At 45.8% G+C, this 19,393-nt stretch overlaps 1 protein-coding gene across 3 annotated transcripts; it reads right to left on the bottom strand.

The window, feature by feature from the left end:
• Positions 1–4,998: 4,998 nt before the first annotated feature.
• On the bottom strand, positions 4,999–18,044 carry SCML1 (Scm polycomb group protein like 1). Of its 3 annotated transcripts, none has more exons than XM_039233913.1 (8): positions 17,968–18,044; positions 14,859–15,007; positions 13,581–13,661; positions 12,775–12,852; positions 9,753–9,857; positions 8,587–9,124; positions 8,277–8,425; positions 4,999–6,599 (listed from the first exon to the last, which is right to left on the bottom strand). In XM_039233913.1, the coding sequence occupies exons 2-8, from the start codon at positions 14,886–14,888 to the stop codon at positions 6,444–6,446; spliced, it is 1,137 nt and encodes a 378-aa protein (XP_039089844.1). In that variant the 5' UTR covers positions 14,889–15,007; positions 17,968–18,044; the 3' UTR covers positions 4,999–6,443. The 3 variants fall into 3 exon arrangements, with proteins under 3 accessions (XP_039089844.1, XP_039089845.1, XP_039089846.1); XM_039233914.1 differs by lacking the exon at positions 17,968–18,044 and adding an exon at positions 17,398–17,481; XM_039233915.1 differs by lacking the exon at positions 13,581–13,661.
• Positions 18,045–19,393: the final 1,349 nt, after the last annotated feature.

Below are 19,393 nucleotides of genomic sequence, written 5' to 3'. Positions count from 1 at the left end.
AGCCCGACGCGGGGCTCGAACCCACGAACCGCGAGATCATGACCTAAGCGAAAGTCGGGCGCTTAACCGACTAAGCCACCCAGGCGCCCCACTATGCTTTTATTTTTAACTTCTAATTCCAAAGCATGAAAAAAGCAGCCTCTCGATTGTAGAGAAAACTATGAGCCTGGCTCACACAAAATGGCATCAGCCAGCAACAGGTTTGGAGACTAAGATAGAAATGGTCTGTGGGACACGCGACAGCCTTACTGAAACCTCCGTGCTTCCAGGCCCTTCTCACTAGAGCACCACCGCGTATGGAGCTGCGGAGCCTCCCGCTCTGTGCTCCCCCTGCTTTGGGTCTTAATGGAATTCAAACCCTCTCCTTTCTCCCGTCTCCCTTTTCTGTTCAGTCCCTGGAGCTGTTTCCCCTTTCCCGCTTTCTCTCCAGCTGCTTTTGGCGGGGGGGAGGGGGGGATGCATTGGGGGGTGCTTTTCCTTTATTCTCCCCCCACCCCCGTTTCCGTCCTCTCTCTGCAAGCAAAAACAGCTCCCTGCCCTCCGCAGCTTCTTTCTCCCCCGGTTCATGTCTCCGCGCCACCTGCCTGCCCACTCGTGTGGTTCAGGTTGTACAGATTTTTGTGTTAACCCTCAGGTCAGTTTTCTAGGTGTGCAAGATGGGTTCGTGTTGATCTGGCTGCATATCAGGGACTAGAGACGCAAAAACAAAAAAAAAAAAACAAAAAAAAAAACTTGCCCTGCTGTTCTGCCATCTTGGCCCCTCCTCTGGCTTTTTATGTTAAAGGCTGAAAGGTACACATGAAATCTTATTTTCACTATTGCGTTTCTACTAGATTGTCCATATAGTCAATGTGGTGTTGCTTCCGTCTGGATTCTATGTAAGGATCATATGTATTAGCTCAGGGTCTGCCTTCCCTGTACTTGAACCTCTTACCAATGTAAGGACTCCAGCTGCGTTGACTGCTCTTTGCCTGTCATTCTACCTCGCAGGGATCAGTATTATTACTGCGGCCCACTTTCTGTTTATTTGCAGATCACTGCCTGTCCAGCCGTTTATTTGTAATGTCGAAAGCAAGTGACAAGCTAGGCAAAAGCATATAATTGTTTTGAGAACCCATCCTTGAATCTTTTTAATATGGCTGTTTCATCTATTTATACATATCATTAAGTTAAAGTGGCCTTCTGACATCTGTTATGCTTTTTTCTTACGGTTTTGCGGTTTCTGCCCCCCACTAAATGGCGATGTCTTATTTCCTTTTATCTTCTCGAGTGATTTGAACATGATATGGCCTGTGTTTTTGTAATTAAACAATCGTTATAAAAGCAATACACTGCAGACAAATCAGAAAGGAAAGATGAGCAAAATGAAATGAAACGGACGCGGAATCCCACCTACCCAGAGACGCCCACCGTAAACATGTTTGTATATATCTTCCAAAACGTCTTCTGGAAATGTAAACACATCTGTATATAAACACACAATAGAATCCGCCAGGGAAGTCATGCCGCACATCCGCGTCTGTGACCTTCTTGGATCGGCATATCACGGATGCCTTTCCATATGAATAAATCTCCTCCACTTAATTTTGAAAATCCCCTTATTGTGGCCCTAGTCAGGCTTTGTATAGATATTTTCAAACTGCCCTTTGGATATGTTTGTACCGAATTCACTTCTCCTCAGCATGAATAATTCATGCTGGTTTTGATGTTTGCTAATGTGATAAAAGGGGAAGAATAATGTGCATCCTGTTTTCATTTGTACGAGTTTCATACCTAGTCAAGCTGAACATTTGCATGTTTTCTTATCACTTTTCTCTCAGGATGTAATCTACGACGGAGGTGATTTTTTGGAACTAGTTGGGAAAGGATGGGTTGTTCACCAAATGATGTGGGAACCACCATGAAGAAAAAAGGTGATGGTTTTTTGATAAAATGCTCCCCAGAGGTATTTATGATGTCCTCAAAAGAACCACAGGGGCACCTGGGCGGCTCCGTGGGTTAAGCGCCCAACTCTTGGTTTTGGCTCAGGTCCTGATGGCACGGTTCGTGGGTTCGAGCCCCATATCAGGCTCTGCACTGACAGTGCTTCGGATCAGATCCGCTGTCTCCCTCTCTTTCTGCCCCTCCCCAGCTCATGCTCGCTTTCTCTCTCTCATTCTCTTGCTCTCTCTCTCAAAGATAAACTTAAAAAAAAAACAACAACAACAAAGAACCACAAATCTACTAGAAGAGACATGGGCGCGTTTCTCACAGCTCCCCGCACCCCTGCTCAGTGGCCCTGGCCTTGAAAGCACACGTCCCTCCGCCCCCCTGCTCATCATCCTTCTGGTCTCATCCTTCTGGTCGGGGCTCCAGCGACACTTCCTCAGGCAGGCGGCTCCTCCTCCCCACCCGGCAAGGGTCATCTGGTATACCTCATGCCTACTTCACCTTTGCCACGTCTTGGACATTTGCAAGTTACCCAGGTATTTGGAGGGTTTGTGTTTGTTTTGAGAGAGAGGGCACGTGCGAGTGAGCGGGGGAGGGGGCAGAGGGAGAGAGAGAGGGTCTTACGCAGGCTCCATGCTCAGCGTGGAGCCCGACGTGGGGCTCAATCCCACCACCCTGCATCAAGACCTGAGCCGAAATCAAGAGTCGACGCTCAAGCGGCTGAGCCACCCAGACTCCCCTGGAGTTTTGATGCTCCTTTCCCACGTGGACAGCAAGGTGCCTGCGGTGTGAAAGAGGAAACTCTTTCGTTTAGTCCTCCATGCCGAGCAGCCTGCCAATCATTTAGCACCTTTCCGGGGGTGCTTTCTCTCATCTCCGCTTTTTAAAATACACTTTCAAATACCATTGCCGGTGTGTGCCGCTACCAGGGACGTTCTGCTCTTGGCTTCCGCCTGCAATGCCGCGCCTGTGGGGTCTTTCACTCACCTCCCAAAAGAGGCTCACTCCCTCCGCCTCCTTTCCTAAGGTTTGCTGGGTGTTTGGGAATTGACATAACTGAATGAAAAAGCAAGGGATTACCTGCATATATGATCACGGTGTGTGATGTCCCAGGCACCATTCTTCTCTCCTGTTTGGTCCCTAAAACAATGGCGCATCTCACGGCCACAGGAGACTTAGGTCTGATGAAAGGCACTCGCTTATTGAAACGAGAGAACAGAAAGGGCCCTCCGTGTGCAACTTCTACTCCTCCCTCCCGACAGTGGGGAGCTTCCATAGGGAGGGAGGCCGACTGAGAGGCGACACATGACATTCTAAGTCTTTCGAATGGAAGTGGTTTAATACAGAACCAGAAGCTTCTGGAAGGCAGGGGGCCAAGATGAGGGAAGCAGTTTCTGGAGATCCGGGAGCACAAGGGTTGCAGGGAAGCTCGCTCAGTGCTTTCAGCCTCCTGCATGACTGAAGTGGGTAAATCCCAGGACGACATCCAGAGGCCACTGGGCAAACGCCTGTCTGCCTTCTGCTGATGCCAAAGGCTGTCCCAGGCAGCCACCACCGGAAAACTGCTTCTCCTTCCCTTCTTCCTCCTCACTTGTGGGAGAATCTACCCCCCTTACTGGTAAGGGGGCCTGGGAAATGCGGCTTCCAGGCTGCACAGGGGAGACCTTAGAAAGGCTGGGTGGGCCGAGCCTGAGTGGCTCAGGCGGTTAAGCGTCTGACTCTCGATTTCGGCTCAGGTCGGGATGTAAGGGTCATGGGGTCGATCCCCATATCGGGCTTTGTGCTGAGCCTGGAGTCTGCTTAGGACTCTCTCTCTCTCTCTCTCTCTCTCTTTTCCTCCCCCGCCCCTCTCTCTTGCTTGTATGCACGCTTTCTCTCTCTCTTCCTCATAATATATAAATACAAGTTTCAAAAACAAGGAAAGGAAGGCTGGGTGGTGGTATCGACACCAGCCAGCACTTTGGAACTCTCTAGGTTCGTCAGTCCGTACGTCAACATAGGTGAACTCCATCTCTCTCGTCTTCTCTCCATATAAAAGGGACATGTAGGGGTACCTGACTGGCTCAGTTGGTGCGGTATGTGACACTTAATCTCCAGGCTGTGGGTTCGAGCTCCACATTGCGTGTAGAGATTATTTTTTAAGAAATCTTTAAAAGTGTAAATAAAACATAATGAAAGGAACATGTAATATGTTCGCCCCCTCCCAACGGATTGACTTTTGTCCTCGTGGAGGATGTACACCCCACGCGACCTCAATGCCCTTGAACAGCGAAGGCCAGCCTAAGGCACGTGCAACAGTGACACCAAAGGTGAGGCCACTGGGAGGTAAACGGAGGAACACCGTCTGCCACGCTTTCTGAACGCGAGCCCTGGGCGGCACGTCCACCATACCCTACAACCCTCCCTCCTTCCCTGGATCAGCCTCAGAGGACTTGGAAACAGAAGGCAGTCGCGGCACCTCACTGTGCCAACAGCCCCGGAACTTCCCCCGGACTTCGGGGACTCAGCCCACTGTGAATACAATCCCTTACGTCGCTGGAATAGCAGGACCTTCGTCAAGATGTTTAGTTCTTAATCTCCAGCAGCGTTACAGAAGGGCATGGCCTTTTCACGCTAGCGGGGGGGGGGGGGGGGGGGGGGGGGGGGGGGGGGCGGGGGGCGCCTGGGTTCAAGCCTGGGAAGTCCTACTCTGGAATGCCATCGTGAGATGTTGCGAGGACGACGAGAAATCACGCAAAGAGGAAGGCAAGTGCTCGGTGTGTCCAGAGGGCTGCAGAGCTCGGCGTGCGGAGCTTCCGACTTCCTCTTCAATACCGCTGCGAGCAGCAGGCTTTGAGGACTGCTCCCCGGGGGTGTGGTCTCAGGCCCTACGAGAGAGAGCAGCCCTTTGCTGCTAGGAATCCGCGTCTCTGTAGAACGAGGGCAAGTGTCGAAACTCAAGTATGTGGACACAGAGAGCCACGAACTTACCAGAGTGCTGCTTCAGCAACTAGTAAGTGCGAACGTTAACGTCTTGCGGTGAAAACGAATCGAATCAAATCCGAGGCTGTGACATTAATTACTGTGGTTTTTAAACTTTATTTTTAAATCTGAAAACTGTAAAACAAAATGCCTGAGGACTGTTCAACTGGGCACCAGCATCTTCACACAAATAATTTGAGAGAAGATCAAGTTTAAAATAGAATCTGGTCTCATAAGAAGTAAGAAAAATGAAAAACATAAAGCACATTTTAAATCCCAGATGCCCAGTAAATAATTGCCTTTGTTTATAAAGCACATTTGGTTTTCTGAAAGGAAAATGTACATTTTTGCCCCTGGTGAACATTTTATTGGCATTTAATAACAAATGGCTAATACACTTAGCACCAGTTCTCACAGCTTATAAATATTACATCAAATGTTATACAATAAATAACCAATAAAAATGAACATGTTTCACTTGAAAGTTCTAATTTTTAAAATACAGTTCAAAATAACAAGTCAGAACTACTATATCTTCTAGAGTTTAGTAGGCTAAATGGCTCAGAGAGCAAATTCACTAGAAATGCTGCATAAGACAGAGAACTTTCCTGGACGGAAACCCTGAGTAAGCTGAGAGGTATCAGCGACGGCTAATGATGTGGATATTTTTAACAGCATAAACACATCTCACTAAATATAGTTAATATTTACCTATGTGGAACTACAAAGTGCTATTTTAAATTCAAAAAGATTTACTTGTGTATACTACATATATAGAATAAAATATAAATATAAAATAGTATCCTTTTGAGGAATAAACACAGACTAAAATATGCATCTTTTCAAAATCTGGACATAAACACCTTTATAGAGATATGTGAGCAATGAATGCGTGGTGAAATGTCCAAACTTAGGCAAAATATGGAAGTTTTAAAGTATCTTTTGCATAAAACGACTACTCTATAATTTATCCAAAAACAGGTAAGAATATTTCAAGACAGCTTATAAGGTTGTCTTTTTTTTCTTTAAATAGGAACAAATATAACAGATATAGAAATAATAATAGAAAGAAAAATAATTTCTATGGCTTTCCCTTTGGGGAAGCTGGCAGAACATAAACAGAACCTTGCAGTATAAACATAAAATGTTTTAGAAAGATGATCTCTATAGCTGCGTGTTTTAAGTTTTCCTGTAAGGAAGACTCATGGATTTTATTAGAGAACTTGTGAGTCCCTGATATTTTCTCTTTGGGATTCAGCTATTTTGGTTCTATAGAAATAGATGAACAGAAATTAGAGGTGTTTCTCTACTTCCTACATGAAGTACATTTGTAAACTCTCAATGAAAATAATAAAAGATGTAAAGAACCAACCACCAATTTGAATATGCCAATAGTAACATGTTAAATGGTCTCTAAAATAGTAGACTAGACTCTAATGGAGCCCTGAATATGATATGTTTGTAAAGAACGTTCTATACAACAACAACTGCTAAAGGGCCGGAAAATGGTTTTACCCCAAGATGGCACTGGTCTCCCCTGAATGAAGGCCAAGCTAAGGGTACACAAAATTTTTTAAATCGTCGATGTTTTTATCGCCTCTAAGCCCATCAATGTAGTGACACAACTTCACGGCGGTCCCCAGCTTCAGCCCCATGTACTTCAGCATCATGTCACTCTTGAGGAGCAGCAGTGCCTTCCCATCAATGTCCTGAGACGGAAGGAAATGACAATAATTAGTAATCTGTTGATATTTGAACAGAATGGCTATTTCTTTACATATAAGAATATGTAATACCAATTAGAGAGCAGCTCATTTCAGATGTGTATTCTGTGAGAGTGTGCATCCGGGTGATGAAAACTATTACAAATATAATTTGTACCATGAAGCATGTTTTGATCATTTGTAAATTTGCTTAGAATTTTAAGGAAAAGATAACTTAACCTAATATCTTAAAAATGTCCTAAGCCTCAAACTGCCTAACTTAATTTTATTTCTTTTAACTTACTTACTTAATGAAATTTTTGAGAGAGACAGAGACCACATGAGCCGGGGAGGGGCAGAAAGAGAATGAGAGAGAGAATCCCAAGCAGGCTCCATGCTGTCAGCACAGCTGACATGGGGCTTGAACTCACAAAACCAAGAGCTGGACACTTAACCAACTGAGCCACCCAGGTGCCCTGCAAACTACTACCTAACTTTAAATACTGTGTTGGAAAAATACTGCATGTCTCTGACAAAGAGGAAAAAACTATGAATGGTAGAAATGAATTTCAGATGGCCATTAACTTTCTCAGAACAGCTTGGAATATGTCAGCATCAATACAGACTGTAAATGCGCTATACAGTGTTTTGATGTTGAAAGCTAATCAGTTGTCTAAAGGGAATTAGATGCTAAAAACTAATTATTTCCTTGCCATACTGAACAGATTATATCAAATATGTGGCCACTGATTTCGCTCGTTAGGAAACACTATAAAAATATGACTTGAGAGTCATAAGGCGTCCTCCTCAAATTCTTTACTAGTTGACCAGCTGGTGCTGCTGGAGCATATTTGGTTTTTACAAGTTCTGGTTTAAAAATAAAACTGTACTGTCTGGAAAGACCCGAAACCCCTAATATACGGCCTCTGTTAGGCACCTTCTGCACTTCTTCTACTAAGTACAACTGGAAATTTGTTACTAAGTACAACTAAAAATTTAGCCCATGACACTGCTTTGTAAATGGCATGAGAGTATCAGCATCCCATATTGTCAGTAAGCATGTAAGGTTAACACAACTGACCCAAATGGAATCCGCTGCTGGACTCATTGGGCAACAAACAAAGGACAGCCTATCACATTCTTCCTATTTAAATTCAGCCTTTAAGGAGCTAACTTTGGGCAAAGTAAACTTTCCCACACATGGCAAATCGGTTGACACAGTTCTCCCACCATCTGTCCCAACTGGTATCCAACAGAAAGGCCTGCGCACAGGTCATTCAAAAGAATTACACCAGGGGCACCTGGCTGCCTCAGTGTGTACAGCGTGTGACTCTTGATCTTGGGGTCAGGAGTTCAAGCTCCATGTTGGGTTAGAGCTTACTTTAAAAAGAAAAGCAAAGGGGCGCCTGGGTGGCTTAGTCGGTTAAGCGTCCGACTTTCGCTTAGGTCATGATCTCACGGTTCGTGGGTTCGAGCCCCACGTCGGGCTCTGTGCTGACTGCCAGCTCAGAGCCTGGAGCCTGTTTCAGTCTGTGACTCCCTCTCTCTCTGACCCTCCCCTGCTCATGCTGTCTCTCTCTCTCTCCTAGAAATAAATAAAACATTAAAAAAAATAATAAAATAAAGAAATAAAAAGAAAAGCAAAGCATCATGGCAGGAAAACCAGATCAAAATATACATTACATGTTGCCTGAAGACGTCAGCGATAGGGGTGACTGTCTGAGGGTCTTCCCGTATCAGAAACTGGATCACTTCATCCACAGACCAGGTCGAAGGGTCATTAGGGAAGTTTCTCGGGATGCCTCGGTTATTTCCAATTGGTGAGCTTGTAGCTTCAATGGGAGGAAAAAAAAAAAAAAAAAAAGACAAATCAAACTTGACCTGATCATTATCCTAAAAGAGATGTCAGGTAGGGAGAAATGGTCTGGCATCAAGGATGTTGAGGAATATAGGTTAAATAGCGCTACTCGTAATACGTGTCATTCACACTCACCAAAGTTGCCTGGGTTGCAAAAAGGCGAGACGGGATAGCCGAAGCTCTGATTTTCCAGTGAACTTGGATAAGCCATTTCAGGGTTCTGCGGTGGACTGGGGTCAGCTTGTGTCAGCACGTCCTCAGGCAGTCGGACGGATGGTCGGGTAGGTGAGAAGATGCTGTGGGTGCCACGGCACCCTGGACTGTCGCAGTAGGGCATGAAGGAGGAGCCATCCAGCGGGGGGTCAGGCGTGAAGTAAGGCCGGTAGGACTGGGAACCGAAGATGGCAGGAAGCGATGGACTCCGGTTCAGGCGCGATTCCTGCTCCTGGAAGATTAACTCTGGATCCCGGTCTGGGGACTCTGGATCTAACTGGTAAGATGTTTCCAGATAGTTGCTCTGGGAATCACTGTTTGGCCTTTCTACCGGAATAGTTGGGCTATAACTTTTAGGGTCAGATAATATAGAAGAAGTGTCTTTTTTCCTCATTTTCTGATATCTGTTCTTTCTGAACAGCAGGTAATTATAATTTCTATATGCATATCCAAGTGGCTTCTGAAATGACACAAACCCAGCATAAACCAACTGTCAGTGAGTAAAAAGGGAAACAAAATAAGTAGTAAATATACAGTAAAACCTTGGTGTGCGAGCATAATTTGTTCTGGAAACATGCTTGTAATCCAAAGCATTTGTTTATCAAAGCGAATTTCAAGAACCACTGGCTCGGTTGTGATCATGTGATATTCGGCCTCACACACTACTCGTATTGCAAGACATTGCTCATTTTATCAAGTTAAAACTTCTTAGAAATGTTTGCTCGCCTGCAGAACACGTGCAGAACAAGTTACTTGCAAAAGGTTTTACTGTATTTATTTTTTACATAACACTGCTTTATGTTACTGAAGATCACTGCTCCATTTTGATTATACGATTTTTGTTTCTCTTCAACTCTACATTTTAACTGAATTTAATACATTACGGTTATAAACATATTCACTGTCAAACGCTTCCTCAAACCTAAACTTTAGCGTTTTTCCAAAAGTTTCAGTCTCCCATCTGCTGCAACAGCAAATATCAATCAACCTTGTTAGTCTCATAGCTAACAGTTCTATCTGATTTCTAACTGACTGGCATCTTTAGAATAGGTCTATTACAGTTGAGAAAATATTTTTGTAACACTCACGCGACTTTGCCATAATGATTTCACACGTAAACGGTGGATTTTTGAAATTTTTCCGTGAATTACATCAAATTTCTTATCCAGGTTTTGAACAGCATCGTAGATGACCTATTATAATATAAGCTCTTAATAGTTTCTATTTCAAAAGAAAAGTAACATAAAAGCACCAAGAAACTATATTTTGATAACTAGAAACAAAGAAAACTTCTCCAACCATCACAAATGTCTTGTTTCCACTTGATGCCCAGTTTTGGTGACACAGAGATAAGGAGTACGCAACTATTCACACCGTATAGGCATTTTAAGAAGCTTTACTACCGGAAAGTAAATGTACTACCATTCTTATAAGGCACATTTAGGATGGAGTCATTTTATGTCAAGGAGAATGCTATTTCAGGAAAGAAATCTTCAAATCTGCTAAAAGGCCAAAGAGCCTCTTTGCATATAATGACGGCGCTGAACTCCTAGGCGGTGAGCATTCCACTCTGGAAAGAACAGTGAGCCAAATATAACAGATGTGACTTCTGGCTTCAAAGCATTTTTAAGTCAGGCAATCAACAATTAACCTTACAAAACCTTTGAGTGCATGTCCCCTGTAGCCAACCACGTACAGGACTGATAAAGCCTGACAATTCTTCAAATACACGCAAACGTCATTCAGGGAAACCATCTACTTAAGCCAGAGGCTGAAACCATTTCCCTACTCATTCATCCATCCATTCACACAAACGGTTATTGAGGGCCTACTACCTGTCAGAACGGCTTTGCTAGGTGCTGGAAACGTGGACAGAAAAGAGAAAACAAAACAAACAAGAAAACCACCAGATCCTGCCCTAAGAAACTCCCATTCTAGCTGGAGAGAGAGGATTTCAAAAACGTGCCGGGCAGCCCCGAGCAGTGGTTCTCAAAGTGTGGTCTCGGACCAGTAGCAGGGACGCGGCCTGCTGCCTCGTTGGAAATGCACCATCTCCCACCCCAGACGGGGAACTCAGAGTGGGGGCGGTGGTCTGTTTCCACAAGCCCTCCAGGGGGTTCTGCTGCATGATCCAGGGAGACCCCACTGGTCTATAGCACTGAGGTAAATAGCTCAGGCTCTAGGGGAACGCGCTTGGGTTCTGAGGCTTAGCAGCTGTGTGACCTCGCCCAAGTTGCTTAACTTCTCTGTGCTTCAGGTTCCTCAGTAGAGAATGGAGACGAGAAGGTCTCTCAGAGTTCCCTCGCGGACACAGAGGCGCTGTAGTATGACGTTAATACGAACGCAATCACAATACTACCTGCTGACTGGCCGGGGAGCGCCTAACCAGCCGCTAATATTCATATCGTTACTATACTCGGACGGCTATGGCACAGGTGAGAACGGGAGGCTACGTGCCCAGAAGAGCAAGAGCAGGCCCGCAGTCGTGGCGGGCTTTCCAGAGATGTCTACGCTGAGAACTGAAAGAGGAGCCGGTGATGACTAGGCAAAGATGCACGGAAGGGCATAGAGGGCAGAAGGAACAGCAGAGTCAAAACTACCCAGACAGAACACCAGAAGCCAGATGTTGGACAGTGAGCGTAAATGACGTGCAAGGAGCAGGGTTGGAAGGGAAGAGGAGGGAAAGGCGGGCGGGAAGGGGCCTGGGAGGCCCAAAGGAGAGGCTCTGCTGAGCTGCGGGAGGATGTGCGGAGAGCGAGTGATGCAGGCTGAGGCTGAAGGTACGGGAGGTGGTGACCGATGAAGGGAGGGGTCCCGGCACAGGGAAAGGGAGGGAAAGAGGCTCGGAGGCAGAAAACCCTACGGAGGGAGACGCCCCAGGACACATCCCAGGCCCCTCGGGCGGGGCGGGGCGGGGCGGGGGGGGGGGGGGGGGGGGGGGGGCGATTGCGNTGGGGGGCGAGCGATTGCGGCTGGGAGGGATTTCTGCCTCAGACTCTCCGTTTCCTCCGTGAAGTAAGAAGAGGCAGCGAGGGCTGGGCTACCGGGAGCTCGTGGGGACGGCGAGGGAGCTGAGCAGAGAGCTGTGGAAGGGCCAGGGCGCAGCGGACGGGCGTCCCCTGCGCCCCCCCGGCCTGCGGAGGGCTGGGGTCTTCCTGAAGGGGACGCCGGGCAAGGACAGAAAAGGAAAAGGTGGCGGCGCTGCAGCAACCGGCCTGGCCTGGGCAGGGCAGGGGCCCAAGAGGAGAGAGCGAGCCCACTGGGGGCCGTGGGGACCCCTGAGGGCCCGCGTCAGGGCTGTGCCTCTGGGCCCCGGGCATTTCTCCTCCGCGGCGCTCGCTCCAGCCCACGGCTTTGCCAGGGGGCGGGGCCAGCCCTGCTCCCGCCCCGGGGCGGAGCCCCCCGCCCGCCCCCCGCCCCCTGCACGGCCTTCCTTCCCGGAGACCCGCGGCGTCCCCTCCAGGCAGTCCCCCTGCAGGCGGCTCCCTTCTGCTCTCAGCAACAGCCATAAAGACTCATAACCTCTCTTTGGCAAGGGAGCCCGGGAGCTCGTTTTAATCCAAGAGACTTGGTATGTCAAGAACTGATTTTTAAAAAAGAACCTTTCATTACCTCTAAAGGATGCAGCTCACAAAATCCTTGATTTACATACTTCTATCAATCTCTACCAACAGCCTTTTACAAAATCCACCCAAAACTACGTAAGGTATAGTAAGATACACTCTTTAAAAAGCCGTGGTGAGCTGACACTTTTCCGACTGAGGTATCTCAACAATGCATTGAGCCCCACACAAAATTTCATCCATATCCGGCAATTTCATTTAAACACTTCGTAGGGAAATAGATTCAGTATTGAGCAACATAACATCCATTTCTCCAGTTAAGGGCTTTAAAAGCAAAGCTATAAAATGTACGTACTGGCATTTCAAAATTTTCACTTGGAGACGCTGTTGTAACTAGAAATTGTTAAAAATCATCACAGGGGAGTGATGATAATCATAAATAATCTGATACAGCAAAATTTCAATTAATTGTATATTTTATATGAGATAAAGAGAACCTTAATTCAGTAATTCAGCAGAGCACACTTGAGAGACAGAGCTTTTGTACCTGACAATGAGAGAGGACGTTCTGAACTGTTTTCTGTTGGTCTTCGTTGTAGGCTGTGTCAGATACAACGGTTCCCTGCTGATATTTTAAAAGTTACGTAGTTAATGCTTTACTTTTATAAGAGTCAAACTGTATAGTAGGAGAAAAAAACCATTTTACGTTTATTTATTTAAATTGTTTTTATTTTTCACTAACTTTTCAAAAGGTTTCAGGAGTCTTAATCTAAAGCAGAGACAAAATAAAATAAAAACACAATATGCGAATGAAAATTGTAACTGCTAATTCAGACAGGAAGTAAGAAAAGTATTACATCAGAAGGACCTACGTTTAGGGATTTGTGCTCAAAATGAGTATAAACTGCTCTGAACTCCCTACAATAAGGAAAAGAGAAGTTAAATGGTTAAGTCCTCAATGTCTAATGAAAGGAAGCAAATTCAGGAGAGACCAATATTTTTTGGGTGTGAGTTTAGAGGAACTCTACAGTAGACAAAAAAATTAAACCTTTCCCTTTAAAATGGTTAGGTGTTGGGTGCCTGGGTGTCTCAGCTGGCTACTGTCCTACTGTCTGTTTCAGCTCAGGTCATGATGTCAGGGTTTCCTGAGTTCAAGCCCCACATCAGACTCTGTGTTGACACTGCAGAACCTGCTTGGGATTCTCTCTCTCTCTCTCTCTCTCTCTGTCTCTCCCCCTCTCCCCCTCCCCCACTCACACCGTCTCTGTCTCTCTCAAAATATATATTTTAAAATAAATAAACAAAATGGTTGCATGTTAATATATTTGGCAAATGGCAATTAACATTACTTACATTATTGACATATGCAGTATGTGGTTCATAGGCATAAAGAACAGTGTTATCATCATCATAAGCAGGTATTCGTGTTCTTTTCTAAGGAAGATTTATTAATAAATTAAAAGGAAAGATGGAGGATAGAACTGAAAGAAAAACTGAGGACTTCAGTTCACTCCTAAGAAGCTCCGAAAGCCTATTGGTGATATCAAAGGAGCCTCGTCCACTGTAAACTCTAGGACTACATGAAAAGATCTACTTGCAAACCTGTTTTCTCATTACCCCAACTACACTTAAGACATCATTCTCCATTGAGCTTAACCTCTTGTGTAACTCAGGGGAGAAAGACTAGCCTAGTAACCTGGCACCAGAACTGCTTTAGAAGCAAGTATTTCTACGCATGAACAAAGAACCAGGTTACATGGCTTTGGATTTTTAAACAATCCAACGGTGCCACTCTGTGGACAAAAGAGGAAACAGTTAAGCACCTATTTTTCTTGAGAATTTAATCTCTAATCACCTCAAAACATTTTTTAATAGGACATGATATAAATAAATACACAATACATAACCATTACACTTCATTTAATAACTGTACTCTAAGAATGAACTTTAAACTATAAGAATAACGTTAAAATAAAGATATGTAGAAGCTAGGTATGTCTCTGTTTCAAAAACCATAATCAAAATAATATGGAATGAGCTATAGAGGGGTTCTTACAAAAATATACCTTGTATGGTGCCTTCTGCTTTTCAAAGTGATTTCTTTCACATATTTATGTCAGAGAAACACTCTAGGTAGCCAGTTAACTTTATCTAACATTATTATGAAAAAATATTGGGGCTGATAGAAGTTAAGAAAATTGCCCGTAGCACTTAGGTGGCATTAATACCCACATCCTTATTTAAGTAAAGAGATGCTTTTTCTGTGAAGCCAAATTATATATAGTTTAATAATTTATATTTTTACTCACCTTCAGGAATCAAGAAACATAGCGACACAATTATACAATAACAAAACCATTTTCAAAGACTATTGGGCAGATTTTCAAGAAGTTACATTAACCATATGAGCCAGCAATTCAACTCCTGAGTATTTGCCCAAAAGAAATGCTAGTATCTGTTCAAGAAAACCTTGCACACGACTGTTTATACACCATTGTTTATAGCGCTTTACATATCACTGTCAAAACTCATGAGCTTGCTCATTTCACTGAATGAAATTAAATTCAATGTAGAAAAGAAATAGAGCACAATGAGAAGAATAAAGACAGATTTTTAGTTTGAAATACAAACCACATCAACTTCACTGGAGCCGCTAGACATCGTTTTTGCGCAACAGCTGCACTCCACTTCCCCTGCGTTGGGCCTAGTTATTTCTAAATTTCCTGGAGGGTTTACTTGTGAAACTGCCTGGTCATCTGGGACTGGTAAACCACCTACTCCTGAAAAGCAACACATAGAAAAGTTACTACACAGACTTATCACCATAACAAACGTAATATGGATCTGTTCTCCGAATGCCAACTTAAACTGAATGGGAGTCCTGGCTGAATTTTAGAGACTGACAAAACAATAACTATTCCATTAGTGATTTCGAATAAACTCTTAAAATTGAAGGGCTATATATTGCCACATCCAGGAATAAGAATCAAGATCAAACACAAACTCCACATTGTGAAGTGAATGCTTCACAACTTCAAGGCTACAGAGTAAAAGCTGGAAACAAACGAGAGAACACAATTCCCAACTGCTTTTTAAAAGGAACTCAGGGGCACCTGGGTGGCTCAGTGGGCTAAGCATCTGACTTGGGCTAGAATCATGATTTCACGGTTCATGAGTTTGAGGCCCACGTGGGGCTCTGTTCTGACAGCTTGGAGCCTGGGGCCTGCTTTGCTCTCCCTCGCTCTGCCCCTCCCCTGCTTGTTCTTTGTCTCTCTCTCTCATAAGCAAACATTAAAAAAATTTTTAAGGGGCGCCTGGGTGGCTTAGTCGGTTAAGCGTCCGGCTTTCGCTTAGGTCATGATCTCGCGGTTTGTGGGTTCGAGCCCCGCGTCGGGCTCTGTGCTGACTGCCAGCTCACAGCCTGGAGCCTGTTTCAGAGTCTGTGTCTCCCTCTCTCTCTGACCCTCCCCTACTCATGCTGTCTCTCTCTCTCTCTCTCCTAGAAATAAATAAAAATATTTAAAAAAATAAAATAAAAATTTTTTTAAATAAAAATAAATGACTTCCTATTTGTTTGCCACCACTCTTAAAACCAGACAATTCCCTGTTGGATTAATTACACTGCAGCTAAAATTTGGCTCTAATCAGACATGGAAGCAACATGCATGGAGTCCACCACTGGACTCCAGACATTTATAAGTCTGTGGCACATTTACACAGCAACATCGATCTTGCACTGTTTGAACCTCTCATCCCTGTCTTGACGTCTACCCACAGTACCCTGCTGTTTCTACACCTAGGAGAACCTATTCAACTTCAAAGCTCCACTCCAGTTGCATCTCCACAAAGCAAGGGTGCTAAGTCATCCCACGTGGAAGTTAACACTGCTTTCCCCAAGGCACCAGAACACTCCCACTTTAATGGTTTTAAGGTAGCTGTTACACAAAGGGAAACATCAAATAGCATTAAGACCTTAGGTTTGGGGCCAGAATATTTGGGTTTAGTTCCCAGTTCCTCCACTTACTAGCTGTGTAATTTCTCTCTGCTTTTTAGAGAAAAATCTGTAATACGAGGATAATAGCACAGACCTCACAGAGATATGGTCTCTCAAAAATAAATTTACAAAAGAAATTTTTTTAATGTGACACAGCAAAGCAAGTGTGATTTACAATTTTTTAAATAACTGTGTCAATACTGAACAATCATTTTCTAAAAATCCTGTCCAGACTCTCAAAAGTAGCCCTTCTACTGTCCATATCAAACTTTAGAGACTAAAAAGTCACCAGATGGAAGATAATGCCGCCGAAACTGTATCCCCTCATCCACCACTGAATTGGGTCCATGCCCTACTTTTTATAAAACACCTTGAAGAAAATCTGCTTGTAAAATCACGATTTGTAAACATTTAGCTACTTTCAAAACCCTAGAGCAGTCCAAATTTGGTGAGAGCCAGGTAGAGGAGGGAAGGAATTGATCTCTTTTAAAATGTTATTAATGTTTATTTTTGAGAGAGACACTGATATACACAGAGCGTGACCAGGGGAGGGGCAGAGAGAGAAAGAGACACAGAATCCGAAGTAGGTTCCAGGCTGTGAGCTGTCAGCACAGAGCCCGACAGGGGGATCGAATTCCTGAGCGCCCATCCTGACCTGAGCTGAAGTCCGGCACCTAACCGACTGAGCCACCCAAGCGCCCCGGAAAAAAACTGATCTCTAATCAAGGTACCAAATGGACCGTGCTCAACCTACATCTTTATTTTCTTTCGCCTCCCTCATGTGTTTACATTAAACCAGTAAGGCTGCATTGCCATTCATCAAACGCGGTTACCACCAAAGTCTCAAAATCAACGTTTCTTTTTTTTTTATTATATATTTTTTTATTTTTGTGAGACAGTGTGGGCAGGAGAGGGGGAGAGAGAGAGAGAGAGATACAGAATACAAAGCAGGCTCAGGCTCCGAGTTGTCAGCACGGAGCCCAAAGCGAGGCTGGAAGCCATGAACTGCCAGATCATGACCTGAGCTGCGGTCGGACGCTTAACCCACTGAGTCACCCAGGCACCTCTGGTCCATTAATTCTTTAAACTCAAAATTCTATATAAAGTCTGAGAGTCTTGATAGTTCCTCACCCCACCTGCCTCCGCTAAAGAAGAGAAAGAACCAAAAGGATCTACTTGTTCCAAAAAGTCAGCATGAAGTACTCAAAAAACAGCCAAACGTCAAAAGTTCATAGGCGCTAGTTTCCCGGAACAGCCGGCGGAAAACACCCGAACCACCCCTCAGCAGCGCTGCTAATCGAGTGTAGACTTGCTCTTCCCGAAAAGTCTTTTCCCTTCACTCAGGGCCAATCCGGCCCCGGCCCGCCGCCCCACCCCCGCCCCGCCCACACTCGCCCCGCCCACGCTCGCCCCACCGCATTCCCCCGCCCCGCCCGCCCCGCCCACACTCGCCCCACCCCATCCCCCACCCGGCCGCTCCCCAGCCATTAAGCCAAAGGGCATATTAACAGCTTCCGGCGCACATCCTGAGTAAAAAAGTTCAAAGGGAGGAAAAAGTGCCGCTAGACAGACCTTTTCTGCCATCAACGCCAATCCGGTCCTGCCCCGCCCCCCGCTCCGCCCCCCAATCCCCGCTCCGCCCCGGAGCGCCTTCCCTCAGCCGTTACGGGAAATCGTATCTCGACGGCTTGTCGCGCACACCTGAGGCAAAAATTTCAAGGGGAGAAAAAGTGCCGCTAGACAGACCTTCTCCGGCATCAGGGCCTGCCACACCGGATTCCGGAGGGCGCGGGACACTAGTTGTGGTATCCAGCCTTCCGGAACATCAAAGGCCCAAACCGTTAACGACTACTAGAAATTGACGAACGGACCTTTCACCGGAAGCCGGGTCCGAACACGTGACGCGTCCAGCGCAAGCCCCCCAGAAGCTCTGGAACTGCGCGCGCGCGCAGGTGCACTCGGCGCGCAGGTGCACTCGGCGCGCAGGTGCACTCGGCACGCAGGTGCACTCGGCGTGCAGATTTCCGCGCGTGCGGCTGTTAACCAATCCGTCGGGCACCAGCGCAATGGTTGGGGAACGGACGTTGCTAGGGAGACAGCCGAGGGGCGGGGCTTTGGTTACCCTCGCGCTGCCTGCAGTGCCCGCCTCACAGCGCCTGTATTCGAATTGAGATGTCCGCTGGTGGGGTTGCGACCCTGCGCGAGACCACGGGCGCGAGCCTCCAGAGCTGAGAGGTGTTCCTGCGGCTGCGCAGGGGCGCCGGCGCAGTTGCGCGCGTTTCTTGCAGCCTGAAGAAGCTTCGTGGAGAGGGCTCGGCGGGGTGAAGCTACCAGGCGCGTGGCCTCCCTACTGTCATTGGTTGGTTATTTGAACATTTTGCTTTTTTAATGTAATTCTGTCCCTCATTCCCCCGCCACAAACGTTGACGTTGACTCTATCCTAGGAGTGCAAATCACTGTTGAAATTCGAAGGCGGACAGGGGGCGGGCCATAGTTTTGCAGGTTTGGTTCAAATAAGGGACGAGTTATTTTAGAAAGTTGTTAACCTCGGGGATAGGTAATACAGACCCTGGAGCTGGATATACTGGGGTTGAATCCCAGTCGCAACATTTAGTTGCTCCGAGGCTTTGGGCAAGTTAAGTAATGGCCCTGTGCTTGCGCATTCGCATCTGTAAAATGGGCACAATGTCGGAAGTACATGAGTTTGAGTAAGCAAAGCACTTAGAACACTATCTGGCACATAAACTTGCTATGTAATACAGGGTACATGACGTTATTTAGTGGCATATTATCATATGTATATTGAGGCTGCCCTTCGGAAGGCGGCACATTATGTGGGGCACCTGGGTGGCTCAGTTAGTTAAGGGTCTGACTCTTGATGTCTGCTCTGGGCATGGTCTCATCCGTAAGGAGTTCGAGCCCCGCTTAGGGCTCTGTGGGGCTCTGTGCTAACAGCACAGAGCGTGATTCTGCCCTTCCCCTCCCCTGCTCCGTCTGTTGCTTTCTCTAAGATAAGTAAACCTTAAAAGGCACAGTCTCAGTAACTGTCAGAAGCAAAGCAGGTGAGTATTTTAAAGTAAAGCCATAAATCTTTTCCTGGCTCACAAAAGAGCTACCAGTAAAGTATAGTATATATTGGAAATGTATTCTCTCAAATACAAAACGAGATTAG

Source organism: Hyaena hyaena, unplaced genomic scaffold, assembly GCF_003009895.1.
Source record: "Hyaena hyaena isolate Hyena2069 unplaced genomic scaffold, ASM300989v1 scaffold_80, whole genome shotgun sequence".
In the NCBI taxonomy this organism is placed as follows: Eukaryota; Metazoa; Chordata; class Mammalia; order Carnivora; family Hyaenidae; genus Hyaena; species Hyaena hyaena.
The sequence above is the reverse complement of the archived record's forward strand: the minus strand, read 5'-3'. Positions and strand labels throughout refer to the sequence as shown.